Source organism: Pagrus pagrus (assembly GCF_965226575.1).
Source record: "Pagrus pagrus genome assembly, chromosome: 2".
Lineage (NCBI taxonomy): Eukaryota > Metazoa > Chordata > Actinopteri > Spariformes > Sparidae > Pagrus > Pagrus pagrus.
In genome coordinates this window covers 940,705-958,204 of record NC_140186.1, presented here as the reverse complement: position 1 = coordinate 958,204, position 17,500 = coordinate 940,705, and the positions used below count along the sequence as shown (strand labels likewise).

General features: G+C 44.9%; 2 protein-coding genes across 3 annotated transcripts in view; both read right to left on the bottom strand.

The window, feature by feature from the left end:
- Nucleotides 1-11,957, bottom strand: part of ttbk1a (tau tubulin kinase 1a) — a 47,445-nt gene extending 35,488 nt beyond the window's left edge. The window contains 8 exon segments of the mRNA XM_084366992.1: nucleotides 45-149; nucleotides 920-1,060; nucleotides 1,344-1,417; nucleotides 1,637-1,784; nucleotides 3,004-3,162; nucleotides 10,514-10,621; nucleotides 10,623-10,817; nucleotides 10,820-11,957. Of these exon segments, the coding sequence (XP_084223118.1) occupies nucleotides 45-149; nucleotides 920-1,060; nucleotides 1,344-1,417; nucleotides 1,637-1,784; nucleotides 3,004-3,162; nucleotides 10,514-10,621; nucleotides 10,623-10,817; nucleotides 10,820-11,080 (1,191 nt within the window). The 5' untranslated portion in view covers nucleotides 11,081-11,957.
- A 3,353-nt stretch (nucleotides 11,958-15,310) lies between these two features.
- tpcn3 (two pore segment channel 3) overlaps nucleotides 15,311-17,500 on the bottom strand; it is a 29,391-nt gene continuing 27,201 nt past the window's right edge. The window contains exons 16-19 of one of the 2 annotated variants that reach the window (XM_084367514.1): nucleotides 16,602-16,692; nucleotides 16,409-16,522; nucleotides 16,131-16,243; nucleotides 15,311-15,634 (exon numbers count right to left, since the gene is read on the bottom strand). In XM_084367514.1, coding sequence (XP_084223640.1) covers nucleotides 15,501-15,634; nucleotides 16,131-16,243; nucleotides 16,409-16,522; nucleotides 16,602-16,692 — 452 coding nt within the window. In that variant the 3' untranslated portion in view covers nucleotides 15,311-15,500. The remainder of the gene's footprint in view (nucleotides 15,635-16,130; nucleotides 16,244-16,408; nucleotides 16,523-16,601; nucleotides 16,693-17,500) is intronic. The other variant, XM_084367515.1, reaches the window with a different exon arrangement.

Below are 17,500 nucleotides of genomic sequence, written 5' to 3'. Positions count from 1 at the left end.
GGCGACGCTTCTGTCAGCGTGGATGTTGTGGATAAAGTTCTTACCGGTCGGACCTCTCCGGTGGTGTTGGTGTACTGACGCGCCAGACCAAAGTCCAGCATGTAGCACTTCCTGTAGGTGGAGGGAAGCCGGCCCATCGCGAAGTTCGACTGCAGGAACAAAAACGAAACAGAAACAAACTCATGAGAAAACATTTGAGGTCGCTGCGTCCGCTGACTCTGGATCTGTTCCTGAAACATTCCCAGACAAACATTCACTGTTGGATGTCGTGTATCTTATTCTACATGTTCTGACCCAGTGTCCCGTTTTTGTTTTATAAAAGTGTGAACGAGGTTTCACAGCTCTACCTTTAAACGTTGAAGATTTGCATCATTAAATTAAAACGTCTTTTCTTTTAACGACCCTCCACAGCTGCTGAGCAGACACTCCGATCTGGTGTTGGTGTTTGATCGACTTGATCAAGTCACTTCTGTCATTCAGCGATCTGGAGATCATTTATTTCATCTTCTCTCTCAACAATCCCTCCGACTCCTAACAGGGTGAAGAAAACGTGACCACATCACACCTGACCTTTTAATTAATGTAATCAGCTCTGAGATCGAAGCCTCAGATCTAAAGGTCCGTCAGAGCCTTCAAACGGTGGACGTCCTGCCTGAAGACCATCACAGTGAATAATCACGTCAGCAGATCCAGATCCAGTTAGATCTGCCTGCTTCCTGTGACTCTTTGTTGAGATGTTGCTCGTATGTGAGCACTTTGTGTTTAAATAAAGTTATCATCATCATTATTATTCACTTGTTGTGTTTCTCTGGTTTGAACACATCTGGACATAAATAAAGGAGAGCACTGTAACGTGTCTCTGCTCGGGGACGTGTCAGGAGACCAGCTTCCTGAGAGGACTCGGCGGTTCTGGTCGTACCGGTTTGATGTCGCGGTGCAGGAAGCCCACTGAGTGGATGGCCTCGATGGACTCCAGGATCTGCTTCCCGAGCCGCAGGGTGGTGCTCATGGTGAAGGTTCCTCTGGGCTGACTCCTCCGCAGGTCGGCCAGGTTACGACCCTGCAGCCACCACAACAACAACAACAACAACAACAACAACAACAACAACCCTCAGGAAAAATTTTAATCACTTTTATTGTGAATATCGTCACAACGTCCGTGAAATAAAACAAGCGGCACGTGTGTGAGTACGTCCGCCACCTTGGACAGCTGGGTACAGTAAGACAACACAACCCGGTGATCGCCACACATCATCGTCTTTGTGTCTGTCTGCATTCAAATCCTTCAAAATAAAAGCCTCTCTGGGCTCTTGGAGCCTTCAGTCATCCACACGCTGACTCACCTGAAGCTGCATCACCACGTAGTTGAATTTGTCGTTTCTCCCGCAGCCAATGAACTTACAGACGTGGTTTTTACCTGGAACACAGAAGAGGCTCAGTCACAACCTGCAGACACGTCCTCCTCACCTGACTGAGACTGTAGCTGGACGTATCCTGATACACCGGACCGGACCGGACCGGACCGACAGTTAGCACGTTAGCACGTTATCTTTAATCGCTCTTCACTGGATGAGACGAACAAACACACACCAGAGTTAAACACTGGACGTGGACGGTGAACATGAAGGCGTCTCACCCTGCAGCTTCTTCAGCACCGCCACCTCCATCTTCAGCACCTGTTTGGGCTGCTGGGCCGACTCCACCTTCAGCGCCACGTTCTCCCGCGTCAGCAGGTCCAGGGCCTCGTAGATCTCCCCGAACCCGCCGCCGCCGATCTTCTTCAGCTGGGACACGGGACAGAACGGCCTCAGCACAGTCAAACACCGACATCCACATCAGAGTGCAGACGTTACAGAGCAGCTGATTACACTTTCTCTTCCTCCCTCCTCCAAGTTTCTGCCTTTAGTTTGTTTTTTCCTTTTTGATTCCATTCAATAATAATATAATAATAATCTTCTCACAGTCTTTAACACTTTCTTCTCTTCTTGATGTTTGATTCTTTTATCGTTTTATCTTTTTACTTTTCGGTTTAGTTTTGTTCTTTCTTTCACTCTTCCAGCTGCAGGATCGACACCACAGAAGAAGAAGAGGAAGAAAAACAAACAAGGATCTAATTTAAAACCAATAATCAAGATTATTATTATTTTAATTGTATTTGAATCTTGTGATTATTCATTAAAACAATTAAAAACTATATTGATAGTACAGTTGTGTCATAGCATTACAGTGTAGTTTAGTATGTTCACCCTGTAGTGTGTATAATTATCTTATATTATATTATTGTGTAGTATATGTGTGTGTGTGTGTGTGTGTGGTTCAGTGGACACAGTAAATTGATCAGTGAAGTGCAAACAGCCCGCAGGCTCCACGCTGCGATCTGATTGGCTCAGACAGGAGCTGCATTATGTAAGGTCCCAGCAGTGGTTCTGTTCATGAACTTAATGTCACTACGTTGAAAAACACTCACGAGTACTTTAACGAGTGTTCTCGTGTCTTGTTTCTTCCTGATCGTCCACCACAGTTGAAGGTGTGTTCAAGAACATCAACATCGTGTCTATACTGACTATGTTGGAGGTTCCTTGAATGCACCATCAGGTAGAGTTACATGTTGAATTCTGTTTCTGTCACGTTTATACAGAAGTTTGGTTTCATCATCATTTCTATCAATCACTTGTTTGATTTTAACTTGTACAACAAATAAATGTAACACTTTATAATAAACATTAATAATAAATGGCCAATTTAAAGTTAATTTGTAGTTAATAGTTATTTGACTGTTAACAAGCAACTGTTGTAAAACTGATGTTTATAAACCTTTACAGTGTTTTAATGAAGCAACAAAATACATTAAAAAACAATGATAAAATAAAAATATAATAATCAGCATCAAATCAGATCAGACGGTTAATTAAATGTCAAAATGTAATTCAAACACACACACACACCCTCTGTGTTTGTGTGTGTGTGTGTGTGCGTGTGTGTGCGTGTGTGTCCCTGACTCACCACTTTCCATCGGTCCTTGACCATGCAGTTTGGCGGCAGGATGTCGGCCTGCTCAGACGTCCCGTTCATGTTGGCGTTGTCCTGGAGGCCGGGGACTAGGCACTGCATCTGCCAGCCAGACAGAACTCGAGCAGCTCCCAGTTTAAAAGAGCCATTTATCTGTGAGGACGGGAGAACGCAGGACAGTCAGCACATTACAAACATCAGCTCGGTACTGGGAGGCTCCCAGTCCAACCACAGCCCCGCGCTGGGACGGTCACAGCAGTCCAGTATAACAACAGGCATTAGAAATGGCTGGCTGCCATTAGAAGCCATTCTTCAGCTGGATCAGGCTACAGGCCGGTGGGGGTGGGGGGGGGAGGGTTGGGGTGTGATGGTATTTGCAGTAACTGGAGCAAATATCATGTGGAAGAGGAAGCAGCCGGACACTCTGCTCTCATCTGACTGCAGCGCCGGCCATCGACTCGACCGAGTCATCAGAGATCAGAACAGGCTGGTTTTTAGATAACGGCCGTCAGCACCAGAACACGTCCAGACCCAACCGGGACGGGCTCGGAGTCAAACGACAGCGACGGCTTCTTCTCTTTCTCAGTGTTTACACTGATTCTGTGTACAGCAGCTGGTCAGCTTAGCTTAGCATAAAGACTGGAAGCAGGGGTCATCCGGGTCCTGGTACCTCTAAGTTCTGTATCGTAGTCAACTGGACGTGTTTCAGTTTGTTGAAGTCATGTCCCATCCAGGAGGCTTCTTCAGTTCTAACTAACTGGAGGAGCTGCAGGCTTTAAACTCTGTGTGGGAGTGTCCTTACAGACATTTACATTACATTTACATTTAGGGCATTTAGCAGACGCTTTTGTCCAAAGTGACTTACAATAAGTACATTTGTCACAAGAAAGAAACCACAACATATCACCGTTGATAAAGTAGAAAAGATAGAAGCAATATTACAGAGTGTGGGGTGTCCTTACAGAGTGTGGAAGTGTCCTTGCATAGTGTTGGGGTGTCCTTACAGAGTGTGGAAGTGTCCTTACATAGTGTGAGAGTGTCCTTACAGAGTGTGGAAGTGTCCTTACATAGTGTTGGGGTGTCCTTACATAGTGCGGGGGTGTCCTTACATAGTGTGGAAGTGTCCTTACATAGTGCGGGGTCGTCCTTACAGAGTGTGGGAGTGTCCTTACATAGTGTGGAAGTGTCCTTACATAGTGTGGGGGTGTCCTTACATAGTGCGGGGGTGTCCTTACATAGTGTGGGAGTGTCCTTACATAGTGTGGGGGTGTCCTTACATAGTGCGGGGGTGTCCTTACAGAGTGTGGAAGTGTCCTTACATAGTGTGGGGGTGTCCTTACAGAGTGTGGGAGTGTCCTTACATAGTGTGGGGGTGTCCTTACAGAGTGTGGGGGTGTCCTTACAGAGTGTGGGGGTGTCCTTACATAGTGCGGGGGTGTCCTTACAGAGTGTGGAAGTGTCCTTACATAGTGTGGGGGTGTCCTTACAGAGTGTGGGAGTGTCCTTACAGAGTGTGAGTATCCTTACAGAGTGTGGAAGTGTCCTTACAGAGTGTGTGAGTGTCCTTACATAGTCGTTAAGGAGACCTCTGAGAACTGAAACAAGTCCAGTTGCCTACGTTACAGCACTTATAAAAAATTACATTATTGAACCAAACTTCATGATGTTCTTTGTGTCTCTGTGTGAAGGCAGTTTGTGTTCCTCTCATCCATCACAGAAACATGAGAGCTGTAGAAATCATTGGAAGTGAAGACTGGATGTCCATCACTTTACAGTAGGCTTCAAGCTGTTCCCTCTGTTTTCAGTCTTCATGCTAAGCTAACCGTCTGCTGGCAGAACTACTAGCACTGAGAGGGGCTGGCATCGAACCTCAGGACATTTTCTGGCAGACTGTATTAAAAATTGTAAAGTACTGAAAGCGAGTGTCTAATGTCTGAAATTTATTCCACATGTCTGTAATTTCAGATCACTTCTTTTTTTCTGCTTCTGGACAACAGAAGAGTTTCAGTTTTCAGCTGTAGTACTAAACATCTTTCTAAAGACACACAGTCCTGACCACTGCTGCACTGTCTGCACCTACCTGATGGGGGCACCAAATTCACTTTGGGTGACAGATAATTGTTTTATTATTAAAGGCGTCATCGAAGGAGCTACCCATAAAATCAAAACTTGGGCAACTTGGGGAATTTAGACCCTGAGTTTGGCCTGGCAGGTAGTGAACATGCCCAAGTGGAGCACCACTCCCAACAAGCTCCATCAATGAAATGTTAGACTGATGCTGGTATCTGGCATCGAGCCGGATGAGCTTGGGTCGAGGGTTAGAGAGTCGGACGAGCTTGTTGGGGACCAAACGGCCTGGGAATGAGCTCTGCCTGAAAAGACAACTCCAGGGGATTAATGTCCCAGAGGTCGTTACATATTTGGAAAAAACGCTGGTTTGTTAAGGTTTGGTGCTATTTGACCTGGACCCATACAGGATGTAGTGAACATGACTATCTGATGTGGAGAGACTGGGCGGACTGCTGCACCTCAGAGTAACGTGGGGACTGGCTGACGTTTGGTTAACTGTTACGCTGGCAAAGTGATAAAGTCCTGGAGCAGATGATTAGTCTGATCTGTGGGTTAGTAATGGAGGATCATCATCAGCAGCAGCAGCAGCAGGCCTGCACCCCACTGAGCATCACTCTGCAGAACTACATCACCTGTCTCCACCCGTCTCTTTAACCTCATCCACCTGACCTGAACTCTGCCTCTGACTCTGATGCCTGCCATGGAGGATTCTCAGTCTTCAGGGGGTTCGTGGGGGAGATTTCAGTTCAAAGTGATGCATGTCAGTCCCCAAACCATGCTGTTCTGCATGCAATGCCACGGGCCGTCATCAGTGCATGCAGAGCTCAGGCGGCCTGCACATATCATGGAGAGTGTCCGCTGTGTGTCCAGTCAGACCAGCTCTGACACAGGACTGGACGGACTGGGAGGGAGGGGAGGAGGCTTCTCTGCACCTGCAGTGATACAGCTCCATTACACAGCACCATCGTCATCATCATCATCATCATCATCATCAGAGCAGCGACCAGCAGCTGGGAGTCACTGTAACACTGGAGATGTAGTGAAACCTGCTGCAGGCCTCAACACACTGCTGAGCAGCCAATCACTGCAGAGGGCGGGACCACAGAGCTCACAGGCTAACACAGGTAGAGCCAATCAGGATGGAATATATTGTATTATATGACATCATATGTATGAAAAGCTGTGTAAAATATCCTGATATCAGTACGTCTGCTGGAATTCTGATAAACACAGACACATATAAAGGTTTGTTTTACGCTGATGATCCTCACATGTGGTTATCAAACCCAGATATGTTACACGCCGAAACAGTAACTCCACTGAGAACTGAATAAGTTCACATGTTGACACATTTTGAAGAACATCAATGCTGAGATCAAAAGTATCAGGGCCTCCGTCACATCATGTGTTATAATACAGAGTGTGCAGGCTGGTGTTCAACAGTCGTTTATCTCAGATGGCTCCAGCTTCTAACAGCTTTGTCAGCCAATAGAAGCACTCCGTTTGTATCACCTGGTGTTGTTGTGCAGTCTGAGCGCGGCACACTGAACGGCCCTGCGTCAATTTTTTGTTCCCAGCCCCAGTAGAGCCTGAACGCCACGCCTAGCTCCTAACTCCTTCAGGTGCAGTACATCACTGTGTAGCAGTAAGTGGTAGTGTGTTAGACGGTGTAGTCCTGTACAGTATTATTTGGAGCCTGACTGGTATCACACTGTCCTACTGTGGCCCATCATGGATACATCAGCGTACATGTTGTTCTGATATGAAAGAAAAAGATGTTCAGGGTTCATTTAGACTCGATATGAATCAACAGAATATAAACTGTGAGTGAAGTTCACTGTTTCAGTGTGAAATATCCTGCGTCTGTTTCTGATAACCACAAAAAAAGTGCAAATCAGCCGACACATCGATATCAGAAATGTTTTATCTCTCCAGTGATATCATCATATTCCAGCCTCATATTGTATCAACTGCTCAGTTTATCATTTAACGTATGAATCAGTGAAGTGCAGTGGTGTGTAACGTAGTACTTCATTGTGTCTAGTTGTATTATCATGTGATACATTATAGTGTATATATAGTGTATATAAACATGGTATAGTGTATATATGCTGTATATTAACATGTATCGTGTATATATGCTGTATATTAAAATGGTATAGTGTATATATGCTGTATATTAACATGGTATAGTGTATATATGCTGTATATTAACATGGTATAGTGCATATATGCTGTACATTAACATGGTATCGTGTATATATGCTGTATATTAAAATGGTATAGTGTATATATGCTGTATATTACATGGTAAAGCGTATATATGCTGTATATATGTAGAGTGGAGTGGTCAGTCAGTGTAACTCTGTGGTCCGGCAGCGTCTCAGCAGCAGATCGGACTGAGACATTCTGACACACTCTGTCTCGACCTTCAGACCTCCGTCTGCTCGTCTTCTTCTCTTCTTCACCTACATATCTAATCTGTTGCTGGGGAGGGGGAGGGGTGCTCTGCCAGAAGCCGGGTTTGCATCATTCCAGTTTTGATCTGATGTCAGTCAGAGCTCACCATAGTTCTGAGCTCCCGGAAAACCTGACGGCTTACAACAAATCCTGAGCGGGACAAAACCCTTCCTGTTCCTGTGTTAGCCTACAAGCCAAAACAGAGGGCACAGTTAACCAGGAGTGGAAGAAGACGGCCGACCGCTGCAGCCGTCCGACACACGGGCGTGTGACATCACAGGGGGGTGGAGCATGTAGGAAGAGGCCTTCATACAGCATGTTAAAGAACAAAAGAAATCCTCGTTGAACCTGAGCACGTTTTTATTTTCCTTTTTCACCTGAAGTCACGTTCACCAAAACACTGTGTGCTCACTGTGCTGCTAACACTGCTAACACTACTAACACTAACACTGCTAACGCTGCTAACGCTGCTAACGCTGCTAACACTAACACTGCTAACGCTGCTAACACTGCTAATGCTGCTAACACTGCTAACACTAATGCTGCTAACACTAACGCTGTGTTTAGTCTATAAAATGACAAAAAAAAGGTTCGGAGCTCAAAGTGACGCCTTTTGTTAAAATGTCTTCTTCTGTCCAACAAACAGTCCAAAACTCAAAGACTGTATTTACTGTCACGTTTAAGACGCTGAACCAGACGATGTTTGATGGACTGAGAGATATTCAGCAGTTTTTCAGATTATTAGTATCAATGATTTTCTGTCAGATTGCTGATAAAATAAACTAATTTAAAAATATGTGACTTTGTCTCTGATGACGCTTCCTCTCACACAGTGTCCCGCCCACAACACTGTCTGATTGGCAACACATCACAATTAACAGCCTTTAAACAGAGTAATCTGAATCTGTAAAGTAACCAGTAACTAAATGTGTCAAATAAATGTAGTGAGAGGTCGAGGAAGTAGCAGAAAATGGAAATACTCACATAAAGTACCTAAAAATTGTACTTTAGAACAGAACGTGAGTTTGGTTTATTTTATCACTGCTTGTTTGAAGTTTTGACATAAAGATTTTCATTTTTACTACAAATGTCCCAAATATCAGTTTTCAGTCCGCCTGATTTATAATAATCTGTACCGACCCTGAAAAAGCCACATGGGTCTTTACTGGGTCACGAGAGAGAAATGTGAACTGCACAGGAAAGTAAACAGCGTGTACCAGTCTGACCTAGTGGCCAAGTCGTGCAATTACAACGCCACGCGGTGACCAGCAGCCACTAAAACACTTTTTTGTTTGACTGTCTGAACTCGGCTCGCTCGGTCTGAACACAGTCTAGAAGAGCCGCACCATCAAATCATTTCATCCTGTTTCAAGTTAGAGGAGCACGAAACAGGAAGTTAGCTGCTCTGACAGGGGAAGTCTCTGAGGGACGCACAGTGTGGAAGATCCAGGTAGTTTGACATCCACAAAGCCTCTGACACCGTGTCCACAGCTCCCTCAAAGGTGGATGAACTCCTGTCAGTGGTGAGCTAACTGCTAACACGCTAACATGCTGGGAACATGCTAGCAGTAGCCAGTTGCAACATGTTTCTGAGCATCTTTTAATTTTCTCAGTACAGCTGATTATTGATGATCACCGCCCTCAAGAAGAGTGTCAGAGGCTGAGCTAGCGCATGTGCTAACGGTCGGTTAGCATGCTAATTGGCTGTGTCGCTAACAGAGGCTCACAGCTGATAGAAGCTGTCGGGGGACGTCGTCCTGTCCGCTAACTGTCTGCAGTAGAAACTGGACCGGAGTCATTTTAGTCTGAGCTGAAGGGGTTTTGGTGAATCTGACGTCAGATGGAAAAAAGGAGAATCGGTCCCAGAACAGTCCAGAGTCCGGTCCAGCTGCGACCAGACGAGTCTGAACACAAAGACTCAACACAACACGCTGCACATTTAAACGCACAACATGTCAAACTCTGCTGCCACACCAGTCACACAGCCGTCAGTGTCCGCACATTAACTCTACACACTTTATTCACACACTTTTAGTTCCTATTTTTGTGTCATTCCAGCACGATATTAAAAATAAACTGTGTTTGAGCCACAGTCCAAAAACATAATGTAATATATTATTAATCCTTTAAAAAAACAGCAAAATTACAAATGTAGACAACAAATACTGAGCGTCACCACAGCAACACAAGTTCTGACTCGTTCTTTTACTGTCCGATGTTCAGTTTGGCCCTTCAGTGCTTCCATACATCAACCTGCACCTTTGTTAAATAACATTTGATTTCTTAAAAGTTAATAGTTTTAATTAAAGATTTAAACTTGAAAAGGTGAAAACAAACAGATCACATTTTATTTTATTTTGTTAGATCTTTTCATTTCTGACTAATAATAATAATAATAATAATAATAATAATAATAATAACAACCTTTATATTGTAACATGAGCTCCTTCATTATTTGCTGTCATCATCTGTTGTTCAGGTTTTTGCCATCAGTGGATTTTGGCCCTTCAGGGGTTCCGTACATCAGACTGTACGTCTCCATGGTGACCTCTGTTACATCACATCATTATTATTATTGTTATTATTATTATTATTATAAAAAATAACTGAATGTATCAAATTAATGTTTCACCGACACACTTCCGGTCTGGTCCCCCCCGCATCACCCATATTGAATCTTTTCTCTCTGCAGTGCACAGTCATGGGTCCTCAGTGCGCATGCGCACCATCACATCCTGCTGATCAATAAATCTGGCCCGGACTGACCCGAGTTATGAATGTAGGATCTCACGGACACACTGGTGCCGATCCAACTGATCACCAGGCCTCGTGCGCATCAAACACCTCGGACAGGATCAAAACATCCACTTCCGTTCACGCATCACTGCGGGACACACACACACACACACACACACACACACACACACACACTGATGTCTGTAATCCGGGCCAGATCTGGCCCGAACAGGCCTACCTGGCGCACCGTCCGCTCCTTTTCCGCCTTTTGGGAATCTTCATCTGGGATTTTATTTCGGCACAAAACGTCCTGGTCCAGAAAACCCACCGTTCCTGTACAGGGGGGCCGGGGTTAGGGCCGCACACTCCCGCAGGACTAGACCACCATTTATTTCTCCTCTAACAGTCCCTGATCGGACCGGACCGGCTCCGTCCTCAGGCCGGCCGTCCGGTGCGGGACCGGGACGCACCGAGTCCAGAGAGAGACAAAAACTGCGGTTCTGTCCCCGCAGAGTCCAGGAGCGCTCATTAAAACCCCGCTGCTGTCCGGGTCCGGGTCCTCCTCCGGTTCTCCGCTGCTGCAGCTGAGGAGGAGGAGGCGGAGGAGGAGGAGGAGGAGGAGGAGGATGGGAGGATGGGAGGATGCGGACTGGTCCTCCTCCTGCTGGACCGGATGCGGCAGTCGATCCCGGGGCAGAACTAGATCCAGAAGCCCAGCTGAGGCGGTCCCGGGCCGGCAGTGGGAGGCGGGCTGTGGGTGTCGGGCTCCGGCTGCAGCCTGTTTGTCCGCACTGCAGCTCCGCATCCACCCGCGTCAAGCGCGCGTCACCGGACACTACCACAACATCCGGTCAGGCTTTCACAATAAAACTGCCTCTGATGAACGCCTCCACGAACAGAGCGGAAGTTTGGTTCTTCTTATAACTATCAAGCCCAAAATCATCAACAGTGTTTGAATCAAGATATAAACCCTCAAGAGACAGAACCGGAACCAGAACCTCACAAACCTCCTCAGTCCAACAAGTACTAAGAAGATCATGACCCGAATAATCATTTTCTGTCTGACAAACACACTCAAAACAAACAGGAAGCAGCATAGAGTAGCGACTAACTGCTGCTAACTGTAGCTGCCCTTAGCTAGTTAGCTCAATTAGCTGTGCAACTAGCGAGCCAGACTGGGAGCTTGTGGGACCAGTGGACTGTTGGTGTTTACACTGCTAGCACTGGAGCTAAGGACTGGGACGGGCTGGGGCTAGCTAGTTAGCATGATAACTTGAGTGGATATCTCTGTCAATCAAGAGGCTACGTTGACGTCATAACGTCAACACCTTCGTTTCTTCATCCATCATTTTCGTTAAGTTTTGAACATTTTCAAACTAAAGTTCTCACATGTAGCTACTTTAAAGGAGCATTATGTAGGATGAAGCCACCTGTGGACTTCATACTCACAACAAACAGAAGGCAGCCACTAACTGCTGCTAGTTAGCTCAGTTAGCTGTGCAGCTAGCTAACTGTTTTTTCTTCACATTGTTGATTATTTTAGTTTTAGTTTAAATTCATATTGAACTTCAAGGTTGATGGTCTGTTATTATTTTACGTACATGTTGTAGCTGTTTAATTTACTCTGATTACAGTTAATTCTGTCTTTGTACACGCTGGGAGTTTAACCAACATAACAACGTTCAATAAAGTTTGTTCATTTATCTTTTTGTTATTGTTGTTAAATTGTCGTCACTGACATCATTGTTTTTATTATCGTTCTTTATGTACTTGAACCTGTATGAAGCTGATTTAATGTAATGAGCTGCTGGAGACTTCAGTCTGAATCTGCTTGTGTTCCTGTGTTGATCCGGACTCATCAGGTGTCATCGGGTGTCACCGGGTGTCATCGGGTGTCACCGGGTGTCACCGGGTGTCATCGGGTGTCACCGGGTGTCACCGGGTGTCACCAGGTGTCACCGGGTGTCACCGGGTGTCACCAGGTGTCACCAGGTGTCTCCAGGTGTCACCAGGTGTCATCAGGTGTCATCGGGTGTCACCAGGTGTCATCAGGTGTCTCCAGGTGTCACCAGGTGTCTCCAGGTGTCACCAGGTGTCATCAGGTGTCATCGGGTGTCACCAGGTGTCATCAGGTGTCTCCAGGTGTCACCGGGTGTCTCCAGGTGTCACCGGGTGTCACCGGGTGTCACCAGGTGTCACCAGGTGTCTCCAGGTGTCACCAGGTGTCATCAGGTGTCATCGGGTGTCACCAGGTGTCATCAGGTGTCTCCAGGTGTCACCAGGTGTCTCCAGGTGTCACCAGGTGTCATCAGGTGTCATCGGGTGTCACCAGGTGTCATCAGGTGTCTCCAGGTGTCTCCAGGTGTCATCAGGTGTCACCAGGTGTCTCCAGGTGTCACCAGGTGTCATCAGGTGTCATCGGGTGTCACCAGGTGTCATCAGGTGTCTCCAGGTGTCACCAGGTGTCTCCAGGTGTCACCAGGTGTCATCAGGTGTCATCGGGTGTCACCAGGTGTCATCAGGTGTCTCCAGGTGTCACCGGGTGTCTCCAGGTGTCACCAGGTGTCATCAGGTGTCATCGGGTGTCACCAGGTGTCATCAGGTGTCTCCAGGTGTCACCGGGTGTCTCCAGGTGTCTCCAGGTGTCATCAGGTGTCACCGGGTGTCTCCAGGTGTCACCGGGTGTCTCCAGGTGTCTCCAGGTGTCAGCAGCAGCTTCTCATCACTCGATAAATCATTTTGCTGAACATTTTAAATCTCACAACTGTTTCTCTATCTGAAGTTTATCACTGAGACAGATGACGTCCCGGTCTGATCTTCTTTGTTCTGACGCTTTAAATACGTTTACAGAGGAAGTGAAAAGCCTTCAAAGTAAAAGCATTTCAGCTGCAGTGTTGTAGCTGAAATCAGCTGCTCTCCACAGAGACCCTTCACCTCCACTGAGAGTCTTTCCCTTTGTGTCTGCAAGTTGTAGATTTACTTCACAGTCTGTTTACTGATTTAGTTACTTTTACTTGAGTAAAAGATCTGAACTGTGGTGTCAGAGGCTCAGGTGTGTAACTGCCGTCAGGCGGTTAGTACACGACGTTCTGGACTCAAGAACAGTTTTGAGGTACTTGTACTTGACTTTGACGACCTCTCTCTGACAGCAGCAGGTCAGAACATCATGTCTGTGACCGACTTTATTAAAACAGCTGACGTCAAACCCAAAATATGCCTTTGTTCATTCGGTACATTAAGATTATTTCTGTTCTTGAAACAAGTTGATTTCTATCAGAAACACTTTCAAACTAATGACAAAGTCCTTCAGTGTGGTTGAGATGTGTTTGTGTTGTAAAATATTAAATCAGCTCCACTTTTATCTGGATTAATATTAAAACGCTGCTCGGAAGAAAAAAGTCTGCAGCCGATAATAATCCAATAACATGTTGGATATAAAGTCTGTGATGAGTAAATCTGTGCTGTCTTTAACATTATAATGTTCCTTCACTGATGTGAGCGTGACTGAGACAGGTGAGTGAAGACGTTCACCTCCTGACTTCTTCTGCTGGATAGACTTTTATTTTTATATACAACAACAACAACAACAATAATAATAATAATAATAATAAATTATTGTATTTGTTTATATTTCTGTTTTATTAATAACATGTTTGAAGTTATTTGTATTCTATATACCTCCTGCCTCCTTCAATTTCTAATTACAGTTTGATTCTGTATTTTATTGTCATTTGTTGTTTTATTTTGAAAGTACTGACCGGAAGTGTTCGCTGTGCTTGCTGGTTCTGTCATTTCTCTTATTTATTTAACGGCACTGTGCAGTCCCACCCTCTAACCAGCACGTGAACGCCTCACCATCCCCTACAGTACCGTCGGACCTGTTCTGATGGTCCTCTGGTGACGTCACGAGCATCCTCCGGACTCATTTGTAATAAAACACAATAAATCGATTGAGATGAGATGTTCCTCATCCGACACGCTGCACAACACACACACACACACACACACACACGCACACACACACACACACACACACGCACGCACGCACGCACACACACACGCCCCAGCTCCTCAGCATCGCGTCGCTTCGGTTCCTGATCGATGATCTCTTCGATCAGCTGCTTCGCTTCGTCTCTGCCCTGCTCGTGTTTGTTTGTTTGTTTGTTTGTTTGTTACCTGAGTGTTGTTGTCCGTCCGGAGCCGAGCAGCAGCATCCTCTGCTCCATGTCTCCATCTCCATCACTCACACACACGCGCGCGCACACACACACACACACACACACACACACACGCACACTTCCTCGCTGTCTCCATGTTACAGCCGCGGCCCCACAGCGCCCCCTGCTGACCCGGAGTCCCTTCTGTACAGTACACAAGTACTGTCAGCTTCATGCAGTAATAATGTAATAACAAGTATAACTATTGAAGTACTTCGTGTAAATGTACCTTGACGAGCTCGCAGTGGAGCTTCGGAGCAGGTCACGTGGTCTTCACCAGCTGACTCAGGTTGTAGCTGATTGCTGAGCTGAAGGCGTTAATGATGACGTCAGACTGAGGACCTGAAGGAGGACAGGAGGCCTCCAGCAGGGGGAGGCACTGCTCCTGGTTCAGTCTGACTTCCTGTTTCATCACAGCTGTTCTGATCACTGTGATGTCTGATTAATACTTTTATTATTATTATTATTAATCTTTTTCACCAACGTGTCATGTTTCCATTCAGTCTTTATACCTAGTTACCAGCACTCCCACGGCAGCCTTCTGTCAATAACAATAATAACAATAAAAACATCTCATGACTCCCAACATGTGAGATGTTCTCAGGTTAAACAGTTGTGACATCACTGATCTAAGAACGATCACCTGATGCTGGTTTCCGTCTTTCATCGGTCAGATATTCACGTCACGTCCCTTCACACACTCGTCCACATCAAACCCTCCGATCCACGAACCGCAGTCTGAGCTTAAATTTAAACTTTCAAAGTAAAACGTTCCTTTTCTTTGTTTGTGTGTTCACATAAAAAACAAACAGATCAACATCAGTGTAAATATTCTTTATGTGAAAATACAGATTCTCTTTGTGTTTCTACAGAGCTGCAGCACACAAATATAAAAATATAAAGAGGATATGACTGGACACATTGCACTGTATACACATCATGGGAGTATAAAAACTGCATATAGATCAGAGACTCTGCTTCCCTTCATATATTTCTGTACATTATTGATCACGCAGAGCTGAACGCTGGGTTGGAAAAGTTGCCGCTGGTCGGAGCTGCAGGGTCGTCGGTCTCAGCGAAGTCTTCGGGGTCGAGATCGGCCTCGAACATCCGCTGCAGCAGAGCGTCCACCGTCCGATATCCTGACAGGAAACACAGTCACCAATACTGTGATCAATACTGGCTAATACTGTGATCAATACTGTGATCAATACTGTGATCAACACTGATCAATACTGTGATCAATACTAATTTATACTGTGATCAATACTGATCAATACTGTGATCAATACTGTGATCAACACTGATCAATACTGTGATCAATACTGATCAATACTGTGATCAATACTGATTAATACTGTGATCAATACTGTGATCAATACTGTGATCAACACTGATCAATACTGTGATCAACACTGATCAATACTGTGATCAATACTAATTTATACTGTGATCAACACTGATCAATACTGTGATCAATACTGATTAATACTGTGATCAATACTGTGATCAACACTGATCAATACTGTGATCGACAGACGTCATCTGTGTCAAAGGATTCCAGAAGTTCTTTAACTTTGTTAACAAGCCAAGTAATCTGCCCCTTCAAAATAAAAGCATCTACTTCCGGGCTCTTACTTTTTGAAGCGATTTTAAACATCAGGCCGGGCTTGCTGTTTGCTGATTGGCCGGTTCCCTGCTCGCTGTCGATGGTTTCCATGGCGTTCACCAAGTTGTCCTCCAGCTTCTCTCTGAAGTGTAAACAAAGTGTTCAGGTCCAAAAACAACGCAGCAGAACGTTCCTTTAAATCAGGTGTGTGTGTGTGTGTGTGTGTGTGTGTGTGTGTGTGTGTGTGTGTTTGTTAGTTATCGTGTGTGGGGTTGATTGACAGGTCGTGGTCGTCACGGTAACGTACTGGGCCACAGCCAGCTCCAGTTCCTCGATCTTCTTCTCCAGAGACGTCTGCAGGTCGCTCTTCTCCACAGAGTACTCCACGAAGAACGCCTCGAGCACGAACGCCACGAAGATGCTGAAAGACAACAGGAAGTGATGTCATCCGCTGATGACGGCGATGGCTGTGGCGGTGATGAAGGTGGGCGGAGTCTTACTTGATGATGATGATGACGACCACGATGTGGAAGAGGACGAAGTAGATCCTGGCTGTCGCGTGGGTGACGAGAGCGAAGCCGCTGCTGAGCAGTGGAGTCACGTTAAGAAACCAGCCATTCAAACACCGTCGACACAGGTTCAGTGACTCTGAACTCAGATTATTAATAAACTCTGATGTTACACATTAACTAGTTTATTAAGTCATGAAGAGAAGACAAACATAAAAACCTACGTACTCATTCTGGCTTTTCTTTACTCTTTGATAACATTCTTTGTTTGAATCAGCTGTTTACGTGCAGCATTTTAAATTCTTTTATCACTTTTATCTTTCATTATTCAAACTATTCACTTCACTGCTGAGCGTCAGTCTCTAAACCTGTGTTTTTTTTTTTTAATATCCCATGTTGTTTATTTTCAATCACTTGTAAAGAAGTTTGCTGTATAAATAAAGTTTGATTGATTAAACTGAGCTGCATCAGTAAACACAGATCAATACAGCACATATTTATCTGAACGGAGCTGTTTTACATTTACTACGTTTACGTTGGATACTTTGTTGTTTTTCACAGCTTGTATAAGTGTGTATAGTGTATATATATTGTATAAGTGTGTATAGTGTATATATTGTTTAAGTGTGTATAGTGTATATATTGTATAAGTGTGTATAGTGTATATATTGTATAAGTGTGTATAGTATATATATTGTATAAGTGTGTATAGTGTATATATTGTTTAAGTGTGTATAGTGTATATATTGTATAAGTGTGTATAGTGTATATATTGTATAAGTGTGTATAGTGTATATATTGTATAAGTGTGTATAGTGTATATATTGTACAAGTGTGTATAGTGTATATATTGTATAAGTGTGTATAGTATATATATTGTATAAGTGTGT